The sequence below is a fragment of the Natator depressus genome, chromosome 11 (genome assembly GCF_965152275.1).
Source record: "Natator depressus isolate rNatDep1 chromosome 11, rNatDep2.hap1, whole genome shotgun sequence".
NCBI classification, from domain to species: Eukaryota; Metazoa; Chordata; order Testudines; family Cheloniidae; genus Natator; species Natator depressus.
In genome coordinates this window covers 2,859,268-2,880,913 of record NC_134244.1, presented here as the reverse complement: position 1 = coordinate 2,880,913, position 21,646 = coordinate 2,859,268, and the positions used below count along the sequence as shown (strand labels likewise).

The 21,646-nt window shown below is 49.0% G+C and overlaps 2 protein-coding genes across 3 annotated transcripts in view; one reads left to right on the top strand and one right to left on the bottom strand.

The window, feature by feature from the left end:
• Positions 1 to 10,671, top strand: part of USP37 (ubiquitin specific peptidase 37) — a 52,712-nt gene extending 42,041 nt beyond the window's left edge. Inside the window, exons 20-24 of the mRNA XM_074967025.1 lie at positions 1,271 to 1,331; positions 3,797 to 3,912; positions 5,380 to 5,449; positions 5,747 to 5,885; positions 6,629 to 10,671. Coding sequence (XP_074823126.1) covers positions 1,271 to 1,331; positions 3,797 to 3,912; positions 5,380 to 5,449; positions 5,747 to 5,885; positions 6,629 to 6,716 — 474 coding nt within the window. The 3' untranslated portion in view covers positions 6,717 to 10,671. The remainder of the gene's footprint in view (positions 1 to 1,270; positions 1,332 to 3,796; positions 3,913 to 5,379; positions 5,450 to 5,746; positions 5,886 to 6,628) is intronic.
• A 1,492-nt stretch (positions 10,672 to 12,163) lies between these two features.
• Positions 12,164 to 21,646, bottom strand: part of VIL1 (villin 1) — a 42,484-nt gene continuing 33,001 nt past the window's right edge. For both annotated transcript variants that reach the window (XM_074967027.1, XM_074967026.1), the window contains exons 11-20: positions 21,524 to 21,624; positions 20,808 to 20,945; positions 19,749 to 19,907; positions 19,014 to 19,193; positions 18,516 to 18,661; positions 17,395 to 17,539; positions 16,753 to 16,941; positions 15,909 to 15,977; positions 15,269 to 15,403; positions 12,164 to 13,742 (exon numbers count right to left, since the gene is read on the bottom strand). In XM_074967027.1, the coding sequence (XP_074823128.1) occupies positions 13,629 to 13,742; positions 15,269 to 15,403; positions 15,909 to 15,977; positions 16,753 to 16,941; positions 17,395 to 17,539; positions 18,516 to 18,661; positions 19,014 to 19,193; positions 19,749 to 19,907; positions 20,808 to 20,945; positions 21,524 to 21,624 (1,376 nt within the window). In that variant the 3' untranslated portion in view covers positions 12,164 to 13,628. The remainder of the gene's footprint in view (positions 13,743 to 15,268; positions 15,404 to 15,908; positions 15,978 to 16,752; positions 16,942 to 17,394; positions 17,540 to 18,515; positions 18,662 to 19,013; positions 19,194 to 19,748; positions 19,908 to 20,807; positions 20,946 to 21,523; positions 21,625 to 21,646) is intronic.

The following is a 21,646-nucleotide window of genomic DNA, read 5'->3' as shown; positions in this document are numbered from 1 at the left end:
ATTTTATATAGATTTTTATTTTTATCATCCACATTAGAAAAAAATAAAAATCTAATTTTGCCAACCCTACTTCTTTTCACGTTTGAAATACCTAGACAACTTGGAGTCAACTTAACCCTTCATCCTTCCTGTATAGACAAATAGAGTTCAATACAGTTTACTGTGATAGGGAAGGAGATCATTTGTTATAAGTCCTTGAACTGAGCACCCTGTCTGCTTTGTGTTGATATTAGATATCATGGTACTCCTTGTAAGAGATGGGGTTGGCCTAGATATCAGGGGGCAAATTTCCCCACCCTCCAGTGTAATTCCTTGTGAGGCACAGTGATGGATTTGCTTCATTTCAGCTGTGCTATTAACACATAGATTCCTAGTGCTTTTGGAACGGTGAGATGAAAAACCCCTATGGCAATAATGTAAAATGGATTTAAATGTTACCTTCTGGTGTAGTCATAGTGAGGACCTGCCACCCCACCTGTGATTCAGACATGGCGTGCATTCAGACCCTGAATTAAGGAGCCTGTTCATGCAGTAGTGCCGGCTGGCTTTGGAAGCAGCCACATCCAGTCTCTTCTGCTGGAATCAGTGTTGCTACAACTCAAACCCCTTTTGAGGTTGGTGGGAGGAGACAGGGCAGAGATACAAAAAAAAGATGGTTTCACTTTTATTATCTATCCCAACTTGTTAAGATTCATTGATGTGTAACATTTGCAAAATCCTTTTCTGGAGTTGGGAAATACAGACATTTTTCCATGAATTATATATTTTTGTTAAGCTGTAGGCCAAGTCCTCTTTTTTAGCAATTTTAAAATAAATTGTAGCAGATTGTTTCACCTTTTGATTGAGGTTTGTGTCCTCAGTTAGCTTTGGGCAGAATATTGTGTAAATGTTGTCGTAGGGTCCAGAACCTTATGTGTAAGTGACGGTTTTACTTTTCAAATGGTTCACAAATTCATTATGATGCTTTTCAGATCAGTGATCCAGAGAGCGCTCATGGTGTTACTAGGGACTTGCTCTGCTGCATACCAAACTTTAGTAGCTTTGACAAGCTTTAATTAAGGTTTGTCCCAGGTCCTGTTGCACTAGAACATTGGATTCTTGCTGGTTGTAAACATTCCTTCACATGGAACTTTTAATGTACTATGTCAGGTTTGTTGTAGAAACCAAAGCCGCACAGTTTCAATAGAAAAAGCACACTACAAGAATTTTAAACAGTGAAGTGTCTCAGTGAACTAAGTTTTTTTGTTTTGTTTTGTTTTCTTTCCATCAGGAGGCACGAGAACAAAAAGAAGATGATGACCTTAAACGAGCTACTGAATTAAGTCTCCAAGGTGAAATTTATTTAACCGCTTCCATAATGCTGCTTTTTAGGGGAAATATATCCATGTGTGTGATTGCAACTCTGAGCACCTGAAAGGCAGCTGGGATTTCATGCCTTTTTTTTGTTTGACTGTAGTTGGCTCTGTTCCGTTCAGTTTTATTTCATTCAGTTATGGAAGTAAATGCCAGTGAAAATTCTTAACATGAAAACTGCAGTAGTTTGTCATTCCTTAATTCAGTTTTTTAAAAATATTGTGTACACAGATATTTGGATCTTGAAACTCTTTGTTCCCGAAAAGCCAGCTGTCTATGGCCGAGAGACCCCTGCAGTCTCACATCTGCAGAATACCCTCTTGGCTGAATCAGTTCCCAAAGCCCTGGCTTATCATAGTTCTGTAGTTTTGGATTAACATTTTAATACACTTAAATGTAACAGATTTGCCCAGGATAATGGATAAAATGCTTTATATCTAATAAAAGAACAGAGAGATTATCCACAGCAAGGTGTAGCCCTGGAGAGCACCCAAAGTGAGCAGGTACGGTGCCTGTGCATTCTAAACTGAGGTAACACATTCAGCCCAAGGCTCAGTTTAGCAGTCTTGTAGGCCTAGCATACGAGTAGGGCAGAACAAAGCCAAAAAACCCCACACCAGAAGAGGGGCAGTTGTGATGATGAAATACAGGAGTATTACTTAAAATTCACTTCTAATCTTGCCCAGGCTCCTTAAATAGTCCTCCCTTGCTTATTATTGAAGAGGCACGGGTCTGCTCTTTAACAGGAATAAAACAATATTAAACACACAACAGTGTAAAAGTATAATTCACAACTGTGACACATCACATTGTGAAGATTCAGCCAGGTACTACCGTGTACTCTTAACCAGTGTCCTGCATTCTTGGGCTTTCTTTGCAGCCCACAGCCTCACTCTTTTATCAGATATTGGGGGTGATGTTTTGGCAAAGCAAGTTCCTTCTCCAGCAGTGGTTGAGTGCATTCCCCCTGCAGCACTTCCGGCCCTTAGTAGGCTGGTAGGGTCCCGCACTGGGAATTTAAAATGCTCTTGATTTGCAATCACTTAATTTTGTTTGACATCCTGAATATTGTCAAATGCCTCTAAGCATGCAGTCATGTCATTCATAATTGTGACAGCAGGTACTTGCTAACAGGGATGCTAATACGTTTTCACTATGAAGCTGCTGTTCCCTTCTCACATGTAGCCAGCAGTTCTTTTCTTTTTTTTTTTAAACATGATCCAGTGTTGGTGCTCTTGGTCCAGTATTGATGCTATAACAGTGTAGTAATCCCAGCACTATCAGTGTTTTGGGACTAAGGATTCTCTGTGACTGCGTCTCCATGTGTTACTCACTTGGACAGCCTGCATTTCCCCCTGGGACAATGTATCTTACAAAGCTCGGAACAAAGAGCATGAGATCTGGCAATAAAGCATTTTCACTTAAGAGGTTTCAACTTCGGAACACACCTAAGGAGATTAGACTAATTCAGCGTCTGATGACTTTACAAGGCAAATTGCATGAACCTTCCTTTTGGCAAAGTATTTCCATCCTAACTGGCATGATGACAGTTTTAAAAAACCAGGGAGAGGAGAAGAGCAGAGAACTCGAGTCCAGTTAGGACTCACTATGCAAATTTAAATTATCTGGGAAAAGTTTAGGTGCCTCTGTAACAAGTGCTGGGAAGAACCTTTAGTTGGTTAGCTGCAAAGTCCCAGAAAGTTTAGAACACTGTGTAGGAGAGCCCTTCCGGCTCTAACAGAAAGCCGTGTGCACTTTGCTCAGCCAAGCATTCTGGAAGTTCCTGCAGGGAGCAGCCCTTCTCACCATGTATAAACAATGAAAAGATGGATGCTGCCAGCAGTAGGTTTAGATGCCAGTTTTAATTGATAAATGTAGTTTGTGAATAGAATTTCTAGTTGAAATATAGAGAAATGCTTCTCACCATGGAAACTTCCCAATCACCAAGCAAAATGGGTGCAGTTCATTTAATGTGGATGTTGACCATGGGCCACCAAAGCTTTTGAAAAACGCAGCTGTGCAGACAAATGAAATTTGCAAAAAAGTTTGCATTGACTGTTTCTGCTCCCTGTAATGCGGCCCTGCTGTTTCTGCTCCCTGTAACGTGGCCCTGCTGTAAAAGAGGGTGAAAGGCGTGTGTGCTGCTGCTACTTCTGCATTTTCTGCAGTTCAGGGTTCGTTCCTTGATTCAGAGTCACGGCATAAGTTGCCACATTTTTTTGGGTGGGTAGAGAGGTGATGTGAGGTGTTTTTTGTAAATTTTCCAATATCCCTTGCTTTCTTCAGAAGGGAGAGCCTTTAGCTTTAGTATTTCCTTGGTGTTTGTTTATGAAGATTCATTATGAAGAAAAATATAACCCAACCGTCTGTAACGTTTGTGGTCTGCTTTCCAGTATATGCCAAAAATTCTGACATGGCATCATTGTGTCTTTGTGCCATTTAGAATTTAACAGCTCCCTTCTGGACAGTGTTGGCTCTGATGAGGACTCTGGGACTGAGGATGTTCTCGACATGGAGTACTCAGAAGCTGAAGCTGAAGAGCTGAAAAGGAATGCTGAGGTGACGATCCATTGTTTCAAGCGCTGAATGGGGAACTAATGCCTCTTCACATGTTCAGCACTAGATATTTTGGAGCAAGTGCATCTGTTCAGTCTTAGAGGACCTTGTTAAGTAGCAGCCTTCCCATTAGTACACCTCTACCCGGATATAACGCTGTCCTTGGGAGCCAAAAAACCTTACCGTGTTATAGGTGAAACCGCGTTATGTCAAACTTGCTTTGATCCACCGGAGCGCTGCTTTACTGCGTTATATCCGAATTCATGTTATATCGGGGTAGAGGTGTATTGGGAAACAATGTATAGTTCAGTAATCTCCCTCTATAAGAGCGTGTCCTACAGTTAGAAGAGCTGCCAAGACCCCTTGGTTGCTGTGAGGAATCTTATGGGTGGGGAGGGGAACAGGGAAACAGAGTAACTTGACTACTGGAAGCATTCTGCTGTGTGAAACAAGTGAAAATACAGGCTGCTTAATTATTAAAAAGGGAGAAACAGCATTTCAGATAGTGTAGTGGTTTGTGATAGTGCTAGTAACTGCTGTGGGTTTCTAGCTCTTGCACCATTAAAGATCAGGCAAGTTGTGGAGGAGGCCTTGTGAGTCCTGAGTGGAATATAGCAACAACTCCTGCTGTCTGACCCACTGAGGGTCACTCGTCTATCTTGCTTGTAAGGAGAGTGTTGTATGGCATCTAGAAAGGAAAGGATTAATGTTTTTTATTGGGAATTCCTTTAGGGAAGTTTTACTTCCCTTCCAATTGCTGAACCTTCATCAGAGAGCTGTATTTTCACACCGCTGTTGAACCCCAGTCTATCAGACCGAGGAGGACCAGGAAATCTCTTTAAAGCCAGTCAGCATTATCTGTTCTTAATTGTCACGGCTGAGTTGATGAAAAGAGCTTCATCCCAAATAAGAGGAGAGGGACATTTTCTCCTTAACACTCCAAGAGCAGGGGAAGAGAGAATCTCTAGGCCACCAATCCAGTCTTTCCCTATTGATTTACCTCATTTATCAAATGGTTTGTTTTAATACTGCGGAAATCAATATAGTTCTCTTTGATTTTTCTTTTAACTTCTCTCTGTGGACTTATTGATATCAATGGAAAGTGGTCATTCAGGAAATAGCTTGTCTAGACAAATGGCAGTGCAAAGCAAAATGGAGAGCTTGTATCATCTTACTGGTTTGGAATCAAAACAATGACTGCTTTGTTGCTGTTCCATTGGCAGATTGGTGAATGGGGAAACAAAAACAAACAAAATCTCATGGCATTTTCCAGTTTTAAAGGGACACTTTTTCCTCCTGGCCTGATGCAGTGTGGCAGTTCTTATGTTCCTTGATCACATTTCTCAAACAGCTGAACTTTGTGTACAGAGTACCCAAAACCATGTTCTAACGTGCTGTAAGGCCTTTTGTTCTGAGCTAAGTGGAATTAAGAGCATATTTAAAAGCAAATGATTGGATTGTATTTTCCAGATAGGAGAGCTCCCGCATTCCTATCGTCTCGTCAGCATTGTCAGCCATATTGGAAGCACATCCTCTTCAGGTAGGGAATATGATAACTTTGGTATCTCCGTCTCTCTGTTCATGTGGAGATTAAATAAATGTAATTGAAAATGGTTGTAATATTGTTTGAAGTTGCAGAATAGCGTTAAGATCTGTTTTCATAGTTAACATTAATTAGTCAAAAATACCCATTTAGTCTATAAGTGGTTTGTACAACATGATGGCATTTCAGTATTTAAATGTCAGCTAACTGCAACAGGGTATCTAGAAACAACTTACTGATTTGTTTTGAACTATAGCATGAAAATAAATATGGTTTCTCTCTTTATTTTTTTAGGCCATTATATTAGTGATGTCTATGATATCAAGAAACAGTCCTGGTTCACCTACAATGACCTAGAAGTGTCTAGAATTCTAGAGGCCTCTGTTCAGTGTGATAGAGACCGAAGTGGCTATATCTTCTTTTACATGCACAAGTAAGAGAATCTCAACAGTTTGGGCCAGTAGTAATCATTTCCCAGTCATGAAGTTCTGTGCTTCTCTCCCTACCATCCTCTTCGGTGGAGTTGTCAAATCTAATATTTGCCAGTGTGTCTTAATTTTGATTTACTGCTGCATGTGATTTTGACTAGCACTAAAGCATCCCCTGAAAGTTCAGTAGCACAGAATTATCCCTCGCTAATATATAGTGGTTTAGACATACCTTGCAGTCCCTTCTAACCCTATGATTCTGTGGTTCTAATTGTCATAATGAGATGATAGCTAAGTATTAAAGGCATGTTTAAAAAGGATGTTCAGTATCTCAGCTAAGTATTAGCCCTTAGTGTATGTTTTCCTCTGAGATATAGTCATATATTTGTAAATTCCCATATTCCCCCCAGCTCTTTTACTAGCATTAATTTATTCTATTTTTGCTGCCCTCTTCCCTGCAAGGCTTAACACGCTCTTAGATTTGCTATAATTTGTTGCAAAATCTTACTGCAGCTTCCAACTGGTTCTGAATGACTTCAGAATTTCAGGAACCCTGCTTAGAGGCCTTTGGTGACAAAGTATAATTCTTTAGGCTTAACTAGTAGGATCTATAATTCTGAAATTTCCAAGGCTTAAATTAAACCACTCATTTCCTGTGTGTCATTCTCCCTTCCCATAGGACTGTCTTCATCTTGTGCAGCAGCTCTGCGCTCACTGATTTCATAATCTCCCTTCTCATGTTTTCTAGGGAAATCTTCGATGAGTTACTAGAAACAGAAAAGAATACGCAGCCGCTTAGCATGGAAGTGGGGCGGTCTGTTCGTCAGCCTCTGTGAAGAGCAAATCCCTTGTTTCTCCTGAGCATGGAGAATTCTGAACTTGCGCAAGACACGCAGGAGTAGCAAACAGCTCAGGGCCAAAACGAGACAAAAAGTAAGGCATATGAGATGCTTCACTTGCAGAACCACGCATGTAAACCTTGGGCCTGAACCATACTTGTAAACCTTTGACATCTCAAAGCACTCCTCCTGTGGTGAGATTTTTATTGTTCCAGAAATATTTTTGTCAGCATGGAGCCTTAAAGAGTTACATCAAGCCACAAGACCACAGCTGCTCATAAACTGATGAAACAATAGTGCAAAAAGAGGCTTGACTTTAAAGTCCATTAACTGTGATATGTGAATGGGGAAGATTTACATATCACGTGGCATTCTACTTTTCCCTTCGAGCAATTAAAGCAATACAGCCTGCAACCTGGCATGTATCGTGTCAGTAATATTCACTGGAACCCTAGATCACCAAGTACGCTTTTGCCAGTCTGTCCTGCTAACAGGTGTGCTGACATCATTCAAGTTGACGCGTTTTGACATTCATGAGGTTGTAAATGCTCTGCCATTTACATGCCGTTCCAGGAAACAAACTACTGGTGCTGTGGAATTTATTGCATACCCTACCCCCACTGTGTCATCTTGTAGAGGTCATTTTTGTCTTTGTTTAGAAATGAGATTATATTTCTTTCATTTAAAAAGTTTATCCTTTCTAACTGCATCTTCTTCATAGTGTCATTGCATATTGCAGTTTACATCTTTCTGTCAGTATGTCTATTTCTCACTGACTTTACATCACGTTGGGCTGCCTTGTTTTGACTCTGACAGAAGCAGCTAGTGGGGTGGAAGGTAAGCTTTGGCCTATTGGCAGATTCTCTTCAAGGGAAGCAGCGCCAGTGCTGAACAGTAAAAGGAAGTGAACTAACAGCTCTTCTTTTTGCCTCACACATTGGAAAAAGAGCATTCTAGCATTAACTCTTCAGGGTCTGCAGGCACAAATGTTTGTCTCTGTCATCCTCAAGTGGAAAGTCTGAAAAATTCTTTTAGCGGTTAGACCGATCCATAATTTCACATTGTCCCTACAAAGCCCAGGAATCACACAGAGACATAGATGTTTTTATTCTAGCAGCCTGTTGTTTTTTTAGGAATATGGGCTGCTCAGCTGGAATAAACTAAATCAGTTCAGAAGCTTTTGAAAACCCGTTTTGAGTGTTAACATAAGATATTACAGGGCAGAACTGTTACATTTTATTATCCTAATTGTACCTGGTAACGTGACGCTCATTTTATAGCTGACTTTGGCAAAAATATCCAGTGATTTAATTTTTATTTGAACCTTCGAATGGTCTTTTATTTAATATGGGCAAATATTTCCTTAATTGGTATTTACTTTTATTGCAAAGAAATTGTTGCTAATCGTTGGAGCAGTTACTCTTCTGCCCCTAATTTGGATTTTGTGATTTGAATAATTGGTTACAGAGAGTGCAAAGATATTTGTATTTAAACTACCATTAGAAGTTTCTCAGGAATAATCCATCCAGAGCTAAGTAGACAAACCATTGCTGTAGAGGACAGCAGGCAAAATAATTCCTCCACAGATCTTGTCGAGTTAAGGCTGATCTTCTGGTCTGTGTACCAAGCGAATCTAAATGAGTTTTGTTACAGCTTGGATAATATCTTATTGGCTGTGTTGATCTCATAGTAAATGGCCTAAGCATTAAACTTCTGTCACAAACAGGACAAAGCTTTTACCTCATAAGGTGCAGCACCAGTAGTATATGACATGTTAATTTATTATAAATCATTCTGATTTTGTATTGTCAACAGTGAATATGTTAGTGGAATGTGTGTGTGGGGGGGGGGGGAGTTAATGTAGGAATTTTTTTTACTGAAAAGGGCACATACCTATGAAAATGTGGCAAAGATTTCTTCCATCATAAAAGCAAAGCTGCCTTCCTCATCTTAACCAGCATCATCCTTTTCCCTACATGCTGAAAGCAGCACACGTGGCGCTTTAAATAACAAATGTACTTCTCACAGCAGTGAGTTAGCACTGCTGATTGCTTGGTGGGGAGCAAATTATAATGTTGAGGCACAGCACTCCAAATCAGTTCATTTATAATAAAAGCCAAGATTGCACAGTTTTAGTTATTACCCTAATTAATGTATAAAACCAGCTTTGATGCAGATCCAGAGTTGAGAGAGCTGATGCTTGAAACCAGATTTCATGGTCCCTCTAGTGAAAACCAGGTTCTCACTTAGCATAGCTAGTAACAACTAGTGAACATATGTGTCTTTCACTTTTTTGGCATATGGCAGCTTGAGTGACCCTGTGAACCTTTTCCTGAACAGAGCTGGTTGTCAGTCCAACACTGTACACATCCACATCCCCTGTCTAAAGATGGATTCTTTCTCTCAGCTCCAGGGTGGCAGTGAGGAAGGAAATCTGTACCTTGTCAAGGGGTGTATGTATAAATATATGCTTTGGGGGTTTTGCACAGCATGGCTAGTTCATTCAGAATCGGGGGGAGTATGTGTTCCCAGCGTTCTGTTATACCTAATTAACTTTCACATTCAATACTACTTGTATTTTTGCAATAATTTTGAAATTCAGTAGAGCTTAGCTCTGTGCAACCTTTACAACCATATTGGATTATATGTAGGACAGACACAAACCAAATAAAAGCCAGCACATGTAAGGGATTTTAGCATCAGATATCTTGGAAAGGAAATCATTTAAATATCCTACAAACCCTTAATGCCTTTATTAAAATGGCCATGTTAATAGTGGTGAGACCTGCTAATGAGAGGTGGTCTTTCTGGGAGATAGTGGAGTGCTGTTGGTCTGAATTATGTATCCTATTAATTAGAAAGGGTTTCTAGAGAGTGCATGTTATAAAACACTCTGACATTTCCTGAAATATACAGAGCTGTCAGTTTTAAAAGAACCTGAGAGCCAGTTTAGTTTGGTCTGAGTGTGCTTCAGCATATAAAAAACAAAAGAGAAAACCAATGTCATTCTTTCTTCCACCCCATCATCGGATGTCTGCTCTAACTTGTTCTTGAGTTACTCCTTCACTGTATTTGGCTACTTTTTATGATAAATGTATAAATGTTTATGTAAATGAACTGGAATTTTTGTCCCAGATATTGCTGTGTGTGACTGAGTCCACATAGAGGACTGTTGTACGGGGATGTGCAAAAGAACAACAACAAAATGCAGGTACTAGCTTCCTAATTAAAGCTTCAGTCTATAATACGAGGATTTAATAATTGGGAGGAGAGCGTTCTGATGTATCTAACCTTGGCTGATTGCCTCCCCAGCCCTGTCTGCATCATGGTGTAAATGGCCTGATTTGGAGTGTCCTCTACTTCCTTTTCTGTGTGTGCTGTATCTGATGTACTGGAAAGATTAGCAGATGCTGTTTGTACTGCAACCAATGGGAGAAGCAGTTGATTATCCAGTGTTAACTTCTTATTTAAATTCACAAAAGGTTTTAGATGCCCGTGAAGAATTCTTTGGTTTGGGGCGGGGGGGAGTTGTGTGTGGCTAGAAAGAACTAACTGGGTCACTTTTTAACTGATCTAATCTAAGATTGTAATCAACTGCCAAAGAGAGAGAATAAAAAGGGGTTATGTATCCTTTGCACTCTGCTGTCAGTATTCCCCATCCCACCGGAGATCTTACGTGCCTCCTGACTACATAATTATTCTTGAAAAACTAGGGGGGGTGGGGGGTTCCAGGTGTGTGTTTGAGAGCAGCCAGGATGGATGCCACGTGTTAGATTCTGCATTGAGTGACTTTTGATTCTTTACAAAGTTGATGTGGAGCAGCACTTTCTCTGTGTTTTAGCAGATCTGTTCCTCGGTATTCTTTACGGTTTTGCTCTTGTTTTTTCCTTTTTAATGATGTGTAGATAGATTTTTGTGAAATTAAAACCTCTTTATTAACCCTCTGATGGGTTTGAATCTTATTTCCACAAAGATGGAGTTTTCTGTAGACTCAGATAGATGTGGATAGTTGAGCACTTGACTCCACTCTGCTTACATTGGGGGCCTGTACTGTACCTTTAGTGAAGAAGAAACTAGTTCGCTCTGTAGAAGAGTGCGGCTCTGTTCCATTGATATAAAACTACTCAAGATAGTTAAGTCCCAGGCAGATTGCGAAGAGCTACAAAGGGATCTTCAAAAATGGGTGACTGGGCAGCAAAATGGCAGATGAAATTCAATGTTGATAATAAATGCCAAGTAATGAACAGTGGAAAACATAATCCCAACTATACGTATCAAATGATGGGGTCTAAATTAGCTGTTACCACTCGAGAGAGATCTTGGAGTCATTGTGGACAGTTCTCTGAAAACATCTACTCAATGTGCAGCAGCAGTCAAAAAAGCAAACAGAATGTTGGGAATGGCAAAAGGGATAGATAATAAGACAGAAAATATCATGTTGCCTCTATATAAATCCATGGTACGCCCCCTCTTGAATACGTGCAGATGTGGTCACCACATGTCAAAAAAGATATATTGGAATTGGAAAAGGTTCAGAAAAGGGCAACAAAAATGATTAGGGGTATGGAATGGCTGCTGTAGGAGGAGAAATTTAATAAAATTGGGACTTTTCAGCTTGGAAAAGAGACGACATGGGGGGGATATGGTAGAGGTCTATAAAATCATGACTGGTGTGGAGAAAGTAAATAAGGACGTGTTATTTACTCCTCATAACACAAGAACTAGGGGTCACCCAATGAAATTAATAGGCAGCAGGTTTCAAACAAACAAAAGGAAGTATTTTTTCACACAGCGCACTGTCAGCCTGTGGAACTCCTTGCCAGAGGATGTTGTGAAGGCCAAGACTATAAAAGGGTTAAAAAAAAAAAAAAAACGAGATAAGTTCATGGAGGATAGGTCTACCAATGGCTAATAGCCAAGATGGGCAGGGATGGTGTCCCTAGCCTCTGTTTGCCAGAAGCTGTAAATGGGTGACAGGGGATGGATCACTTGATGATTGACTGTTCTGTTCATTCCCTCTGGGGCACCCGGCACTGGCCACTGTCGGCAGACAGGACACTGGGCTGGATGGACTTTTGGTCTGACCCACTCTGGCCACTTTTATGCTCAGTAACTTTTTATTTTATGCATTTTTTTTTTAGTGACCTTAAGTGCTAGTGAAAGCAGCTCTGCTATTGCTGGCTGCTGCACAGAGCGGAGCATATGTAGGCTCTTCTCTTGTCTGTGAGTTGAGATGTGCATTTATTTCAGTTGTAAGCCGCTTTGGACAAGAGCGTCTAGTCTGTGCAGCTCCAAGCTCTGTCCGTGGTTAATAAGAATCCCTGCTATTCCAGTACTTACTCCCCTCACAAGCCCACGTTCCCTTCTCCCACTGCACTAACAAGTGAGGCTTTCTGGCTAAGGGATTTGCTTTTCGCCTTGGAGATCAGAGTTTAAATCCAAAATGAAGTCACAAGGGAAACTTTATTGTCACATCTCAGTACTGAGTGGGAGGGAATTGTATTAATAAAAAAACATGCCAAGTGTGATACAGTTGGCAACATCTGCTGTAGCAAATAGGTCCTGCATCCCTAGGCCAGTGGCTCTCAACTTTTCTAGATGACTGTCCCCCTTTCAGGAGTCTGATTTGTCTTGTGTATCCCCAAATTTCACCTCACTTAAAAACTACTTACAAAATCAGACATAAAAATACAAAAGTGTCACAGCCACACTATTACTGACAATTTGGTTACTTGCTTGTTCTGTCTGGATTAAATTTTAGTTTGTACTGACTTTGCTAGTGTTTTTTATGTAGCCTGTTGTAAAACTAGTCAAATACCTATTTAAGCTGATGTACCCGAGAGACTTCTGCATATTCCCCAGAAGGACGCGTAGCCCTGGTTGAGAACCACTGCCCTGGAAGATGTTACATCAGTTAGAGCTAATGTAGAGACTGACCTACCTGTCACCTTTTTCTCCCACAAAGTGTATCCTGCCTTAGACTGGGGCAGATTTTCTATGTGTTTGTACAGCCCCTAGCACAATGGGGGCCTGATCGGGGCCTGCAGGTGCCATGGTAATACAAATACGACAAACATGGTCACGGTCATTAAAGTTTGCACTGTGCTTCAGTAAAGTGTATGGCATATGGATTTTTAAAATGTCACTCCCTGCCGTGGCTGGAACCTTTACCTTCAGCACCACAAATATTTGCATAATACTTTTCATGAAGGCTTAACAGCTAGTGGAGGCTGCAGTAGTGGACTGTATACTTTATCTTTAGGAGTGAGGTACCAGTACATGTGAAAATGTAAACAGTTTGCTTTGCAAAGATCTGACATCTAGAAAGACTGAAGATCATTCTAATACCACAGAGCAACACATTACTTGGAACCTCAAACCACTGACTAAGGAATGTAAGTATCCCCGCCTTACAGATGGGAAAACTGAGGCAGAGATGTGCTGTGACATCCCCACGGCTGTACAGCAGGTCAGTGGTGGTGCTGAAATTACAGGTCAGAGGTTTCTGATTCCCACCTCTGTTGTTTGTCCCTTGTGTGCGGCCTCGGCACAATCCTGGCTGGAGGTTGGAGAACAGACAAAATAAGCCAGGGTGAAGAAGCCGTGCTACTTGAGAGCCTGGTCACCACTCACCAGTCCTTCCCACAGCCACACCATTTAAGGCAAGATCCCAGCATACAAATTATAGCTGTCAAACCAACCCAACCAGTCGGGTAGCTTGGAAAGTGAAGATTTTAGCCTAGTGGGAGATCAGTGTTTTCCCTGCCCAAAAAATCACAATGGGGAGGAATGGTTAGCAGTCACCTAAGCAGGGTCAAGTGCACAGCCCCGTTCTCTGAATTAGCTTTAATTTTACTTTCTTAATACTAAACCAAATACATCTCAGGCCAAATCTCGCTGCAGCTCTGCTTAGAAGAGGCCTTTTTCCTTCTTGAGCTTCTGTTGCTTCCACACGGGCAGTGCAGCAAAGGCGTTCCGGGGCATGCTGAAGACCACCTCGAAATCATCACTGGACAGGTGCTCCTGAGGGAGGCAGAGGGGCTCGGATGAGGTGGTGGTGGTGGTGACAACTGCAGCCCTGAGGACAGGGCCATCCTGATGAGCTACAACCTCCCAGCCCTCTGGCTTTGCTGGGTAGCAGGAATTGAGATGGAAGTCAGACCTGGGGTTTTGAGGTAATGCCCTGGGCTACCATCACTCTCCAGGCTGGTATCCAGCCGCCAGCAGAGGGCTCCGGACCTGACATGCGGATGGCAAGAGCTGAGGGAGGCATGAGCCATTGGAGGATGACCTGGGCCACCAGTGAAGCAGCTGATTATCCTAGACCTTTGCAAGTCTCCCCGGGGCCTGGAACACGAGGCCATCAGCTGGAGTTACTCCCTTCCCATTTCGACAGAAGGCCCTAGCCCTAGCCCTGTACGCTGGTGTCTCAAAACGGAGCACAGCTGCTTGCTCCTGGCACTCCTACCCTGCACGTCCCAGCTCCCAGACACTCCAATGACTGCAGCAGCTCAGCGCTGGAGAAAGCATGGGGCCCGGGCCCGAGTCGCTACTTTCAGGATACTGCCCCTGCTGTGGGCATTCAGAACTGCTCACGCTCCCTCCTCCACTCCGCTCACGGCTCTGCGGGCTGCCTTTCAGCAGGCGTTGCAACTGAACCTCCCTGTGCCGGGGGAAGCCTGCAGGAGGCTGGCTCGGAGCCGGTGGCACAAGGCGGATCGTTTCCTTCTGTTAAAACTCCCGCTGAGGATGCTCCCTGAGGATGCGTCACACTTGGGTAATTCTGCTGGGCCAGCTCGTGCTCCTCTGCAACCAGCAGAGGACAAAACGCCCCCTCTCTGCAGAGGAACTAAATCCCCTGCGGCAGCCCACCCTCTGCATCTCCAAACTGCTCTACGCGGGGCTGGTACCGCGGTGGACACGGTGCGGGCCCTGGAGGCCCATTTCTTACACCGTGGCTCTAGGTGCTTGGACAATGTTTATCATAGAATATCAGGGTTGGAAGGGACCTCAGGAGGTCATCTAGTCCAACCCCCTGCTCAAAGCAGGACCAGTCCCCAACTTTTGCCCCAGATCACTAAATGGCCCCATCAAGGATTGAACTGACAACCCTGGGTTTAGCAGGCCAGCTATCCTTGATGTGACAATGCACACAACAAAATTAACCCCATTGAGCCGCTCACCCTCGAGCAAGACTGACCCCAAATAATTAACACAGCCCCTTAGCTAAGCACCCTCCCTCCTCCAGACCAAACTAGGAGCTGGGGGGTGACCCCTGGGCCCCTGGAACATCATCACCCTTGAACTCGCACGCTGGGTATTAAACTCCTTACTCCCCAGTGTATCTCCACTAACCACGGGGCTCAGATCTGTGCTTAGCTGGCTGGCTAAGGAGCTGCTCTTTGTTCCCCCGGGGCCCAAGGAAATTCTTCTGTCACTGGGGCAGGATCGGACCCTAAAAGCCCACCTGCACTACAGGGCAGGGACAGCTGCAGCTTTTGCAGTGGGCCATGCCCTGATTTCACACACACACACACACCCTTTCTCACCTCTTTCCTGCTAGGGTCCACTCCTGTGGGCAGCTCATCCAAGGACTTGTTCACCAGCAACTCTAGGGGGAAGGTCTGGATGGTTGCCGAGTTCAAGGTGGTGTTGGCAGTGAAAATCTCTTGGCTTGTGATTTCCTGGAGAGGGGGTCGGAGAGTCACATGGAGCCATCGCCGGACTGCTCCACGAAGCCCCCGCCCTGTGCTCTGTGCCAGCCTTTGCCAAAGTACCCACCGCATCTCATTGCTGCCGTCCTGACCCTTTGTCCTCCCAGGGACTCTGACCTCTAGTCTGACCTGCACATCTCAGGCCCTGGAACCCCGCACCCCGCCGCAGGGGGAAGATTTCTGCCTGGGCTCGTGCCTAAATCTGACTGCAAGCTGGGTGGGGTGGGGTATGCCACAGCTGTGCCACTGTCTCAGCCTGGGGCCAGCTGTGCTGCCAGGTGTGGGCAAACCAGAAACCACTCCGATTCCTGACTGAGCCGGGTCCTGGCTGGTGTGGGAGGGGGAAGCCTGGGAGCTTTTGCATCCCTCAATAGCCACGACCAGCGGGTGTGCGCAGCATCGCGGGCAGCTCAGCACCAATGGCCATTTCCTCGCACTGTCCTGCAGTCAGGCTGCCTTTCCCCAAGATACTCACGGTCGTCAGCTGGCTGAACTTGCTGTCCTCTCCCAGCTCGGCTTTCAGCTCCTCGTAGGATTTCCTGTCCTGCAGGAGAGAAGCCAGATCTGAGCCGGGAGGGACCAGAGGCAGGCATGTGGGGAGAGCAGAGCTGGCTGGCTTTGGAACGGCGGTCTGGGTTACTGAAGTCAAGCTGGGCAGGCGCTGGGACAGAACCGGTCTGGTTGCTGCAAATCTCTCCCCCTGCCACAGCCCTGGGCCTTCCCCTCCCCAGCAGTTCTGAGTATATCTCACCAGACGGGGATCTGGGGAGATCGTCGGGACGCAGGGAAAGATGCAGGAGCCCAGCCAAAGGGGCATGCCCCCCCCCCCCCCGGGGACCAGTTGGGTAGCGACGTTTGCTGCAAACATGGGGGGAAGTGTCTGGGAGTCAGTGGCACCAGTCCTTAGGCTGGAGGTCGGGGATTGTGCTGGGGGTCGTTAAGCGACTGGCACCAGGGACTGGCTGTCTTGGGTAGTTGGCAATGGGAGACGGAGCCTTTTGTGGGGCCAGCCAGCTGGTTCCTGGGAAATGGGTGTCTGCGCCCCAGAACTTCTGCCACACACCCGCCCCCTTCACTGGGGCCTTGCTAGAGGCCCCAGACTGGTCTGCCCAAGATCTCCCTGGGCAGAGGCTAGTTGTGTGGGACCCTCCCACCGGCCTGTGGATTAAGAGGGCATCAGGGCTACCCAGTTAGTCTCTGGATGCCCAGGTTGTTAAATCTGAAGGATGTTGTAGCCTTTATGCCCCACGGTTCCCTGCCTGTGCCCACGTCTCCTGCCAGTGGCAAGGGAAACGGGGAAGCCCTGCACAGCCACTCACGCTCCACTTCAGGGGGTCCCAGGCCAGGAACCAGCCCGTGAAAGTCGGGGGCTCGTAGCCTTGTTTCACCACGATGATGGGCGTGTCGGGGTCGCGCCCACTGGGGTGAGTTCTCAGGTACTCCTGCGCCATCACGGCAGCCGCTGCCTTCTCCGTCTCGTTTGCGTGCTCCCCAATCCAGAAGAACACCTGCGCGAGAAACAGCCCCTCCGTGACAGTGCCAGGCGGCCCCAGGCCAGCGGCTTCCCACACCGCCCCCTCGCCATCCGCTAACATGGGAAAGCCCCAACTAGCCCGTTCCTGGGCCGGTGGTGGGCTGCGTTCCCTGGCGCTTGGTCTTTTCCAGGAGAGGACGGACGGACCTGGGGCTGAAAGCAGGGGGCCAGCAGCCAGGAATTCTCGCTCTGGGCGGCCAATGCGCCCGGAGGAAGACGTGAGGGGTTGGTAGATTCTCAATTCTAACCCTGGCTTGCCAGCGACTTGCTGCATGGTTGTGGGGGAGAAACGTCTTTTGGCTCCCTTGTCTGTGCTAGGGGGACCATAATACAGACTCCCTGGGGGAGACAGTGGGGCTGAAGGCTCCCCACATTACCTTGTAAGACCCCTGGCCCTGTCTCAGGCCCTGTCCCAGCCCCACCCTACCTGGTCCCAGGTGTCCAGCAGGAAGATGTCGTCATCCTCCAGGTCATCCTGGATAAAATCGGTGATCTCTGTGGCAATGAACGTGCCGGTCTGATTGGAGCATTCAAAGAGGCGGGGCGTTATCGACAAGGTCTCCTCCTGCAGTCTGTGAACAAGGGGGGAAGGAGGGTCAGAACTAGAGAACCCATCCTGGCCCTTGGCTCCAGCTCGACATCCAGCTGCTTGACCCCTGGGGGCCAACAGGCGCAGGGGCTGGCCACCTGGAGAACTACCCCGGGCCAACACGCAACGGCAGCCAAAGGGCTTTCTCAGATGGAGGAATATTTGGCTCTGGCCATGATCCTATTTCCTCTGGCTCAAGGTTCCCCCCACACTTGGACTTTGACCTTGGCGGGCAACAGCCTCGTGTTGCCCCCCAGGGATGCCATACCAGGCTGCTGCGTGTCGGCCCTACGTCCAGCACACCTCGGAGCGGTGCTGGCGGCCCAGCCCTTAGCCCCCGGGGCCTGGGCTGGGATGTGCCGGTGGGACCAGAGACCCGCCCGGCACGTTGCAGAGAGGTGGCAACTCGTGTTCTTGAGATGCCGCCACCCTAACCTAGAAGGTAGCGTGATGGCCGGCCTGCAGCCAAACCCACTGCTCCCCTCCGGTTCACGGTGCTCTCGGGGGGTGGAGGCGGTGACCAACCCGGCCTGGTCATGACTGCTTCAGTGAGGTCAGCCACTCGCCCTTCCTCCTCCTGAGGCTCTGCTGCCCAGGGGATAGAGCACCATACTGGGATTTATGCCTGGCTCAGCCATGGGGTGACCTTGGGCAAGCTGCTTCAGGGACTCGGTTTCCCCATCTGTAACATGGGGGTGATGGCACTACCACTGACCTCCGTGGTGAAGCGCGTTGGGACCTGCGGCTGGGAAGAGCTAAACACGAGCTAGGGGCTGTTCTCCTCAAGTTTATTATAATACAGTGTCTCGAACCCTAACCCTATTACAGCTCAACCCCTCCCCAGAGCTCTGCGGGGCAGGAACCTCCTGGCTGGGGATGGCAGAGTCAAGGACAAGACCTGCCAGGGGGATGGCCCCGTGCTCCGTGCCTGATGGGGCCCAGCGGTGCGCAGCCCTTACCGCTTGCTGTTGGCATACTGGGATTTCCCACCCAGGGCCACCCAGAAGTTGTCCGGCTCCTGGCCCTCGGCTATTACCAGCTTCTCTGTTTTGGCGATGAGGTCGGCCACGGTCTTCGCCATCTCCCGCTCGTCCCCGCTGCAGCCCTGCAGGGAACCAGAGCGCAATCGATCAGGACCCCCCAGAGGGTCCGCGCGGCCTCCCAGTGCAGCGCCGAGAACCCGCTGTGGGTCCAGCCCGTCCTCAGCGCCATCCTCCCCGCTGGCAGGGGAGCGAGATGGGATCCCGGTGGGATGGCAGCAGGGGGCGGGACCCTTCCAGGGGGGACCAGCCAGGTGTCTGGGGGACCCTACAACGAAGGTGGCTCCAGGCCTCCCCCAGGCCAGGGAGAATACTTCTCTGCCCCGAGCATCTCGCCGCTGGCTCAGGTTCTCCGGCTCTAGGCCCGGCTGTGGCGCCCCCAGCCCCCAGCCAGAGGCTCCCGAGCACCATACCCACCTTCCCGTACCAGAGGTAGCAGCAGGCCTGCGTCTTCAGCACGAAGACGTCGTTGGAGTTGAGGGAGCAGGCGCGCGGGGGCACCTCGATGGCCTTGGTGTTGTATTCGTTGGTGCCGTGCACGTGGAAGAGGCGGGTGGACGGCACCGGCTCCGTGCTGCCAGCCCGTGAGGTGCCGCCCTGGGGAACAGCGCCGCGGGTGGGGGGGGGGAGGAGAGAAGACGTCAAACCGGCCTCCACTCTCACTCTGCGGCCCTGACGGGGGCGGGGGAATGGGGTCCGCTATAACACGGACCTAAGGCTAGGAGCCCCTTTGCCACCCATGAACGCAGCTCGTGGGCCGGTTGTAACAGCCTGGGGGAGCCCACTGCGGCTCCAGCCCCACGGATCAGCTTGCCCATTTCATCCCAAGCCCCACCTTCCAGCCAGTGCCTGAGGCCGGGGGTTTGCCTCGCCTCTGCCCCCCTGGCTTGCGGAGCAGCCTCAAGCAAGTGCTTTCTCCCCATGCCTTGGTTTCCTCATTGGCAGAGAGGGGATAGCGCGGCCCGCATCCCCGCTTGCCTGGGGCTCTGGGCTCCGTGGCTGGTGGGGAGCGGAGCTGTCTCCCAGGGGCTGGACTATTGCAGGCTGGTGGGCAGTGCCTGGCGCAGCCCCAGCACCCTCGGCAGAGCCCCGAGTGGCAGGCCAGGGGTGATGGCGCAGGGACCTCCCCCCGCCCCCATCCCTGGCACTCACCGCGTACACCACCATCTTGCCCTTGAAGATGGCCATGAGGTGGGCAGGCTCCTTGCCCATGGGCACCCGCACCTGCACAGCCGCGTTGCTGTACTGCTGGTCCAGGGCGACGGCCTGGTAGGCCGAGGCAGTGATCTCATCCTTGCTGGCGTGGCGGCCCTGGGCCAGGGTGAGGGACGGAGGAGAGGGGCTCAGAGTGGGGATCGGGGCCACGCAACCCCTGGGACCCCCAGCCGCAGGAGCACCGGGCCCAGGGCTGGGCAGCCGGTGCTCCAACCCCAGCGCCAACACTGACCCAGCCCTGGGCGAGTCACGCAATCCCGAAAGTCAGGGGAGTCGGCGCCTCGGAGAGTGAGGTCGGGCCTCAGTTTCCCCATCTGGGAAATAACGATGACGATAAAGCCCCACCCCGCAGCGAATTAACGGCCTTGTGAGGATCCGAGTGGCACATGGAAGATGCAAACCAGCCCAGAGTGGCCATTGGCTAGCATTAACTGACCGTCCCTGAGGGTGCAAAGCATCGTGGGTAGAGGGAAGCCCCCTGTGTTGTGACCTCACTCCCACCCCCTGCTCTGGGATGTTGCATCGTGACTGGAGAGCACTCTGGGGGAAGGGCTGGCCCAGGATGCATCAGCTCTGGCCCCGTGGTTACAACACGGGAACAAGGAGACGTTACGTGAGGCTGAAATGGGGCAAATTCAAAACGAAGCCAAGGTGTTTACACCCAGCGCGTGATCAGCCTGCGGAACTCTCTGCCACAGGATGGCACTGAAGACGAGAGATGAGACTGGACTCGTCTGTGGGTAACACGAGCACGCGGCGGTAGCCTGGTCAGTGACGACATGATTTCTGGCAGGGAGATTAACACCTGGCATCGGTGCAAGAGCCGCTCTCTACCTGTTACACACGGGCCGGGATTCGTGGCGGGGGGAGGGGTCATCCCACGCCTGCTGGCCCTGGCCCCCGCTGGAGCTGGGATCTCAGCCGGGGGGTCCGGGATGACCCTGGCCGGAGACGGGATCCCACCCAGCAGGCTGGGGCGGCGGGGGGCCCACGCACCTGCCAGATGTAGATGATGTAATGCAGCTTGTTGTTGACGAGGTACTTGTAGAGGATAAGGTAACAGTCGCCCCCGTAGAAATGGCCCAGCCAGTGCTTGTCCACCGGCGCCAGCTCCAGGTCCTCAATGCGCCAGACCTGCCGGGGAGCTGGGAATGAGCCGGGGGCTGGCTCCTACCACCCCACACCAGCCCCCGGCCGGCACTTCACAGCAGGGCCGTGGGGATGCTGGGGGGGCAGAGTCCAAGGGCTGGGGCCATCAGGAGCTGCCAGCGCCCCCTGCTGTGGGGATGCGGGGGGGCAGAGCCCAGAGGCTAGGGATCTGGAGGGCCAACGTCTCAGTCTCCATGTGACACCTGGAGGATGCGCCAGCCTGGGCAGGGGGCCCATGCCGCGTGGCCCTGCTCCGTGGCTGGTCTGGTCTTCAGCATGGCCCCGGGGCCTCCCACTCCTCCCCCTACGGCACCTCGCTCTGCTGACCCTGTCAACGCCCACCGGACAGCTGTGCCCCAAGCTCGGGGGTCCCACTGGTCACACGGGGGAGCCCATGTACCCAGCAGGTGTGGGGGGCCCCCCGTGTCTCCCTCTGGGCTGAGCCACACAGGAGCCGGGGCTGTGACAGCCCCAGTTCCTGAGCCTGGCTTCGCAGCGGCTGCTGGGTCCCCGGTTCAATCCCTGCTGTTGGCCAGGCCTACGGCCGGCGGCCCGTTCTTTACCTCGACCTCCCCGGAGCCGTCATCCACCATCTTCTGCTGCGCGGCCACCTCGGGCTTGGCGTGCATGGTGGTGGCGTCGAACTTGACCTGCTCCACTTTGGCTGGGGGAGAAAGACGGGCACT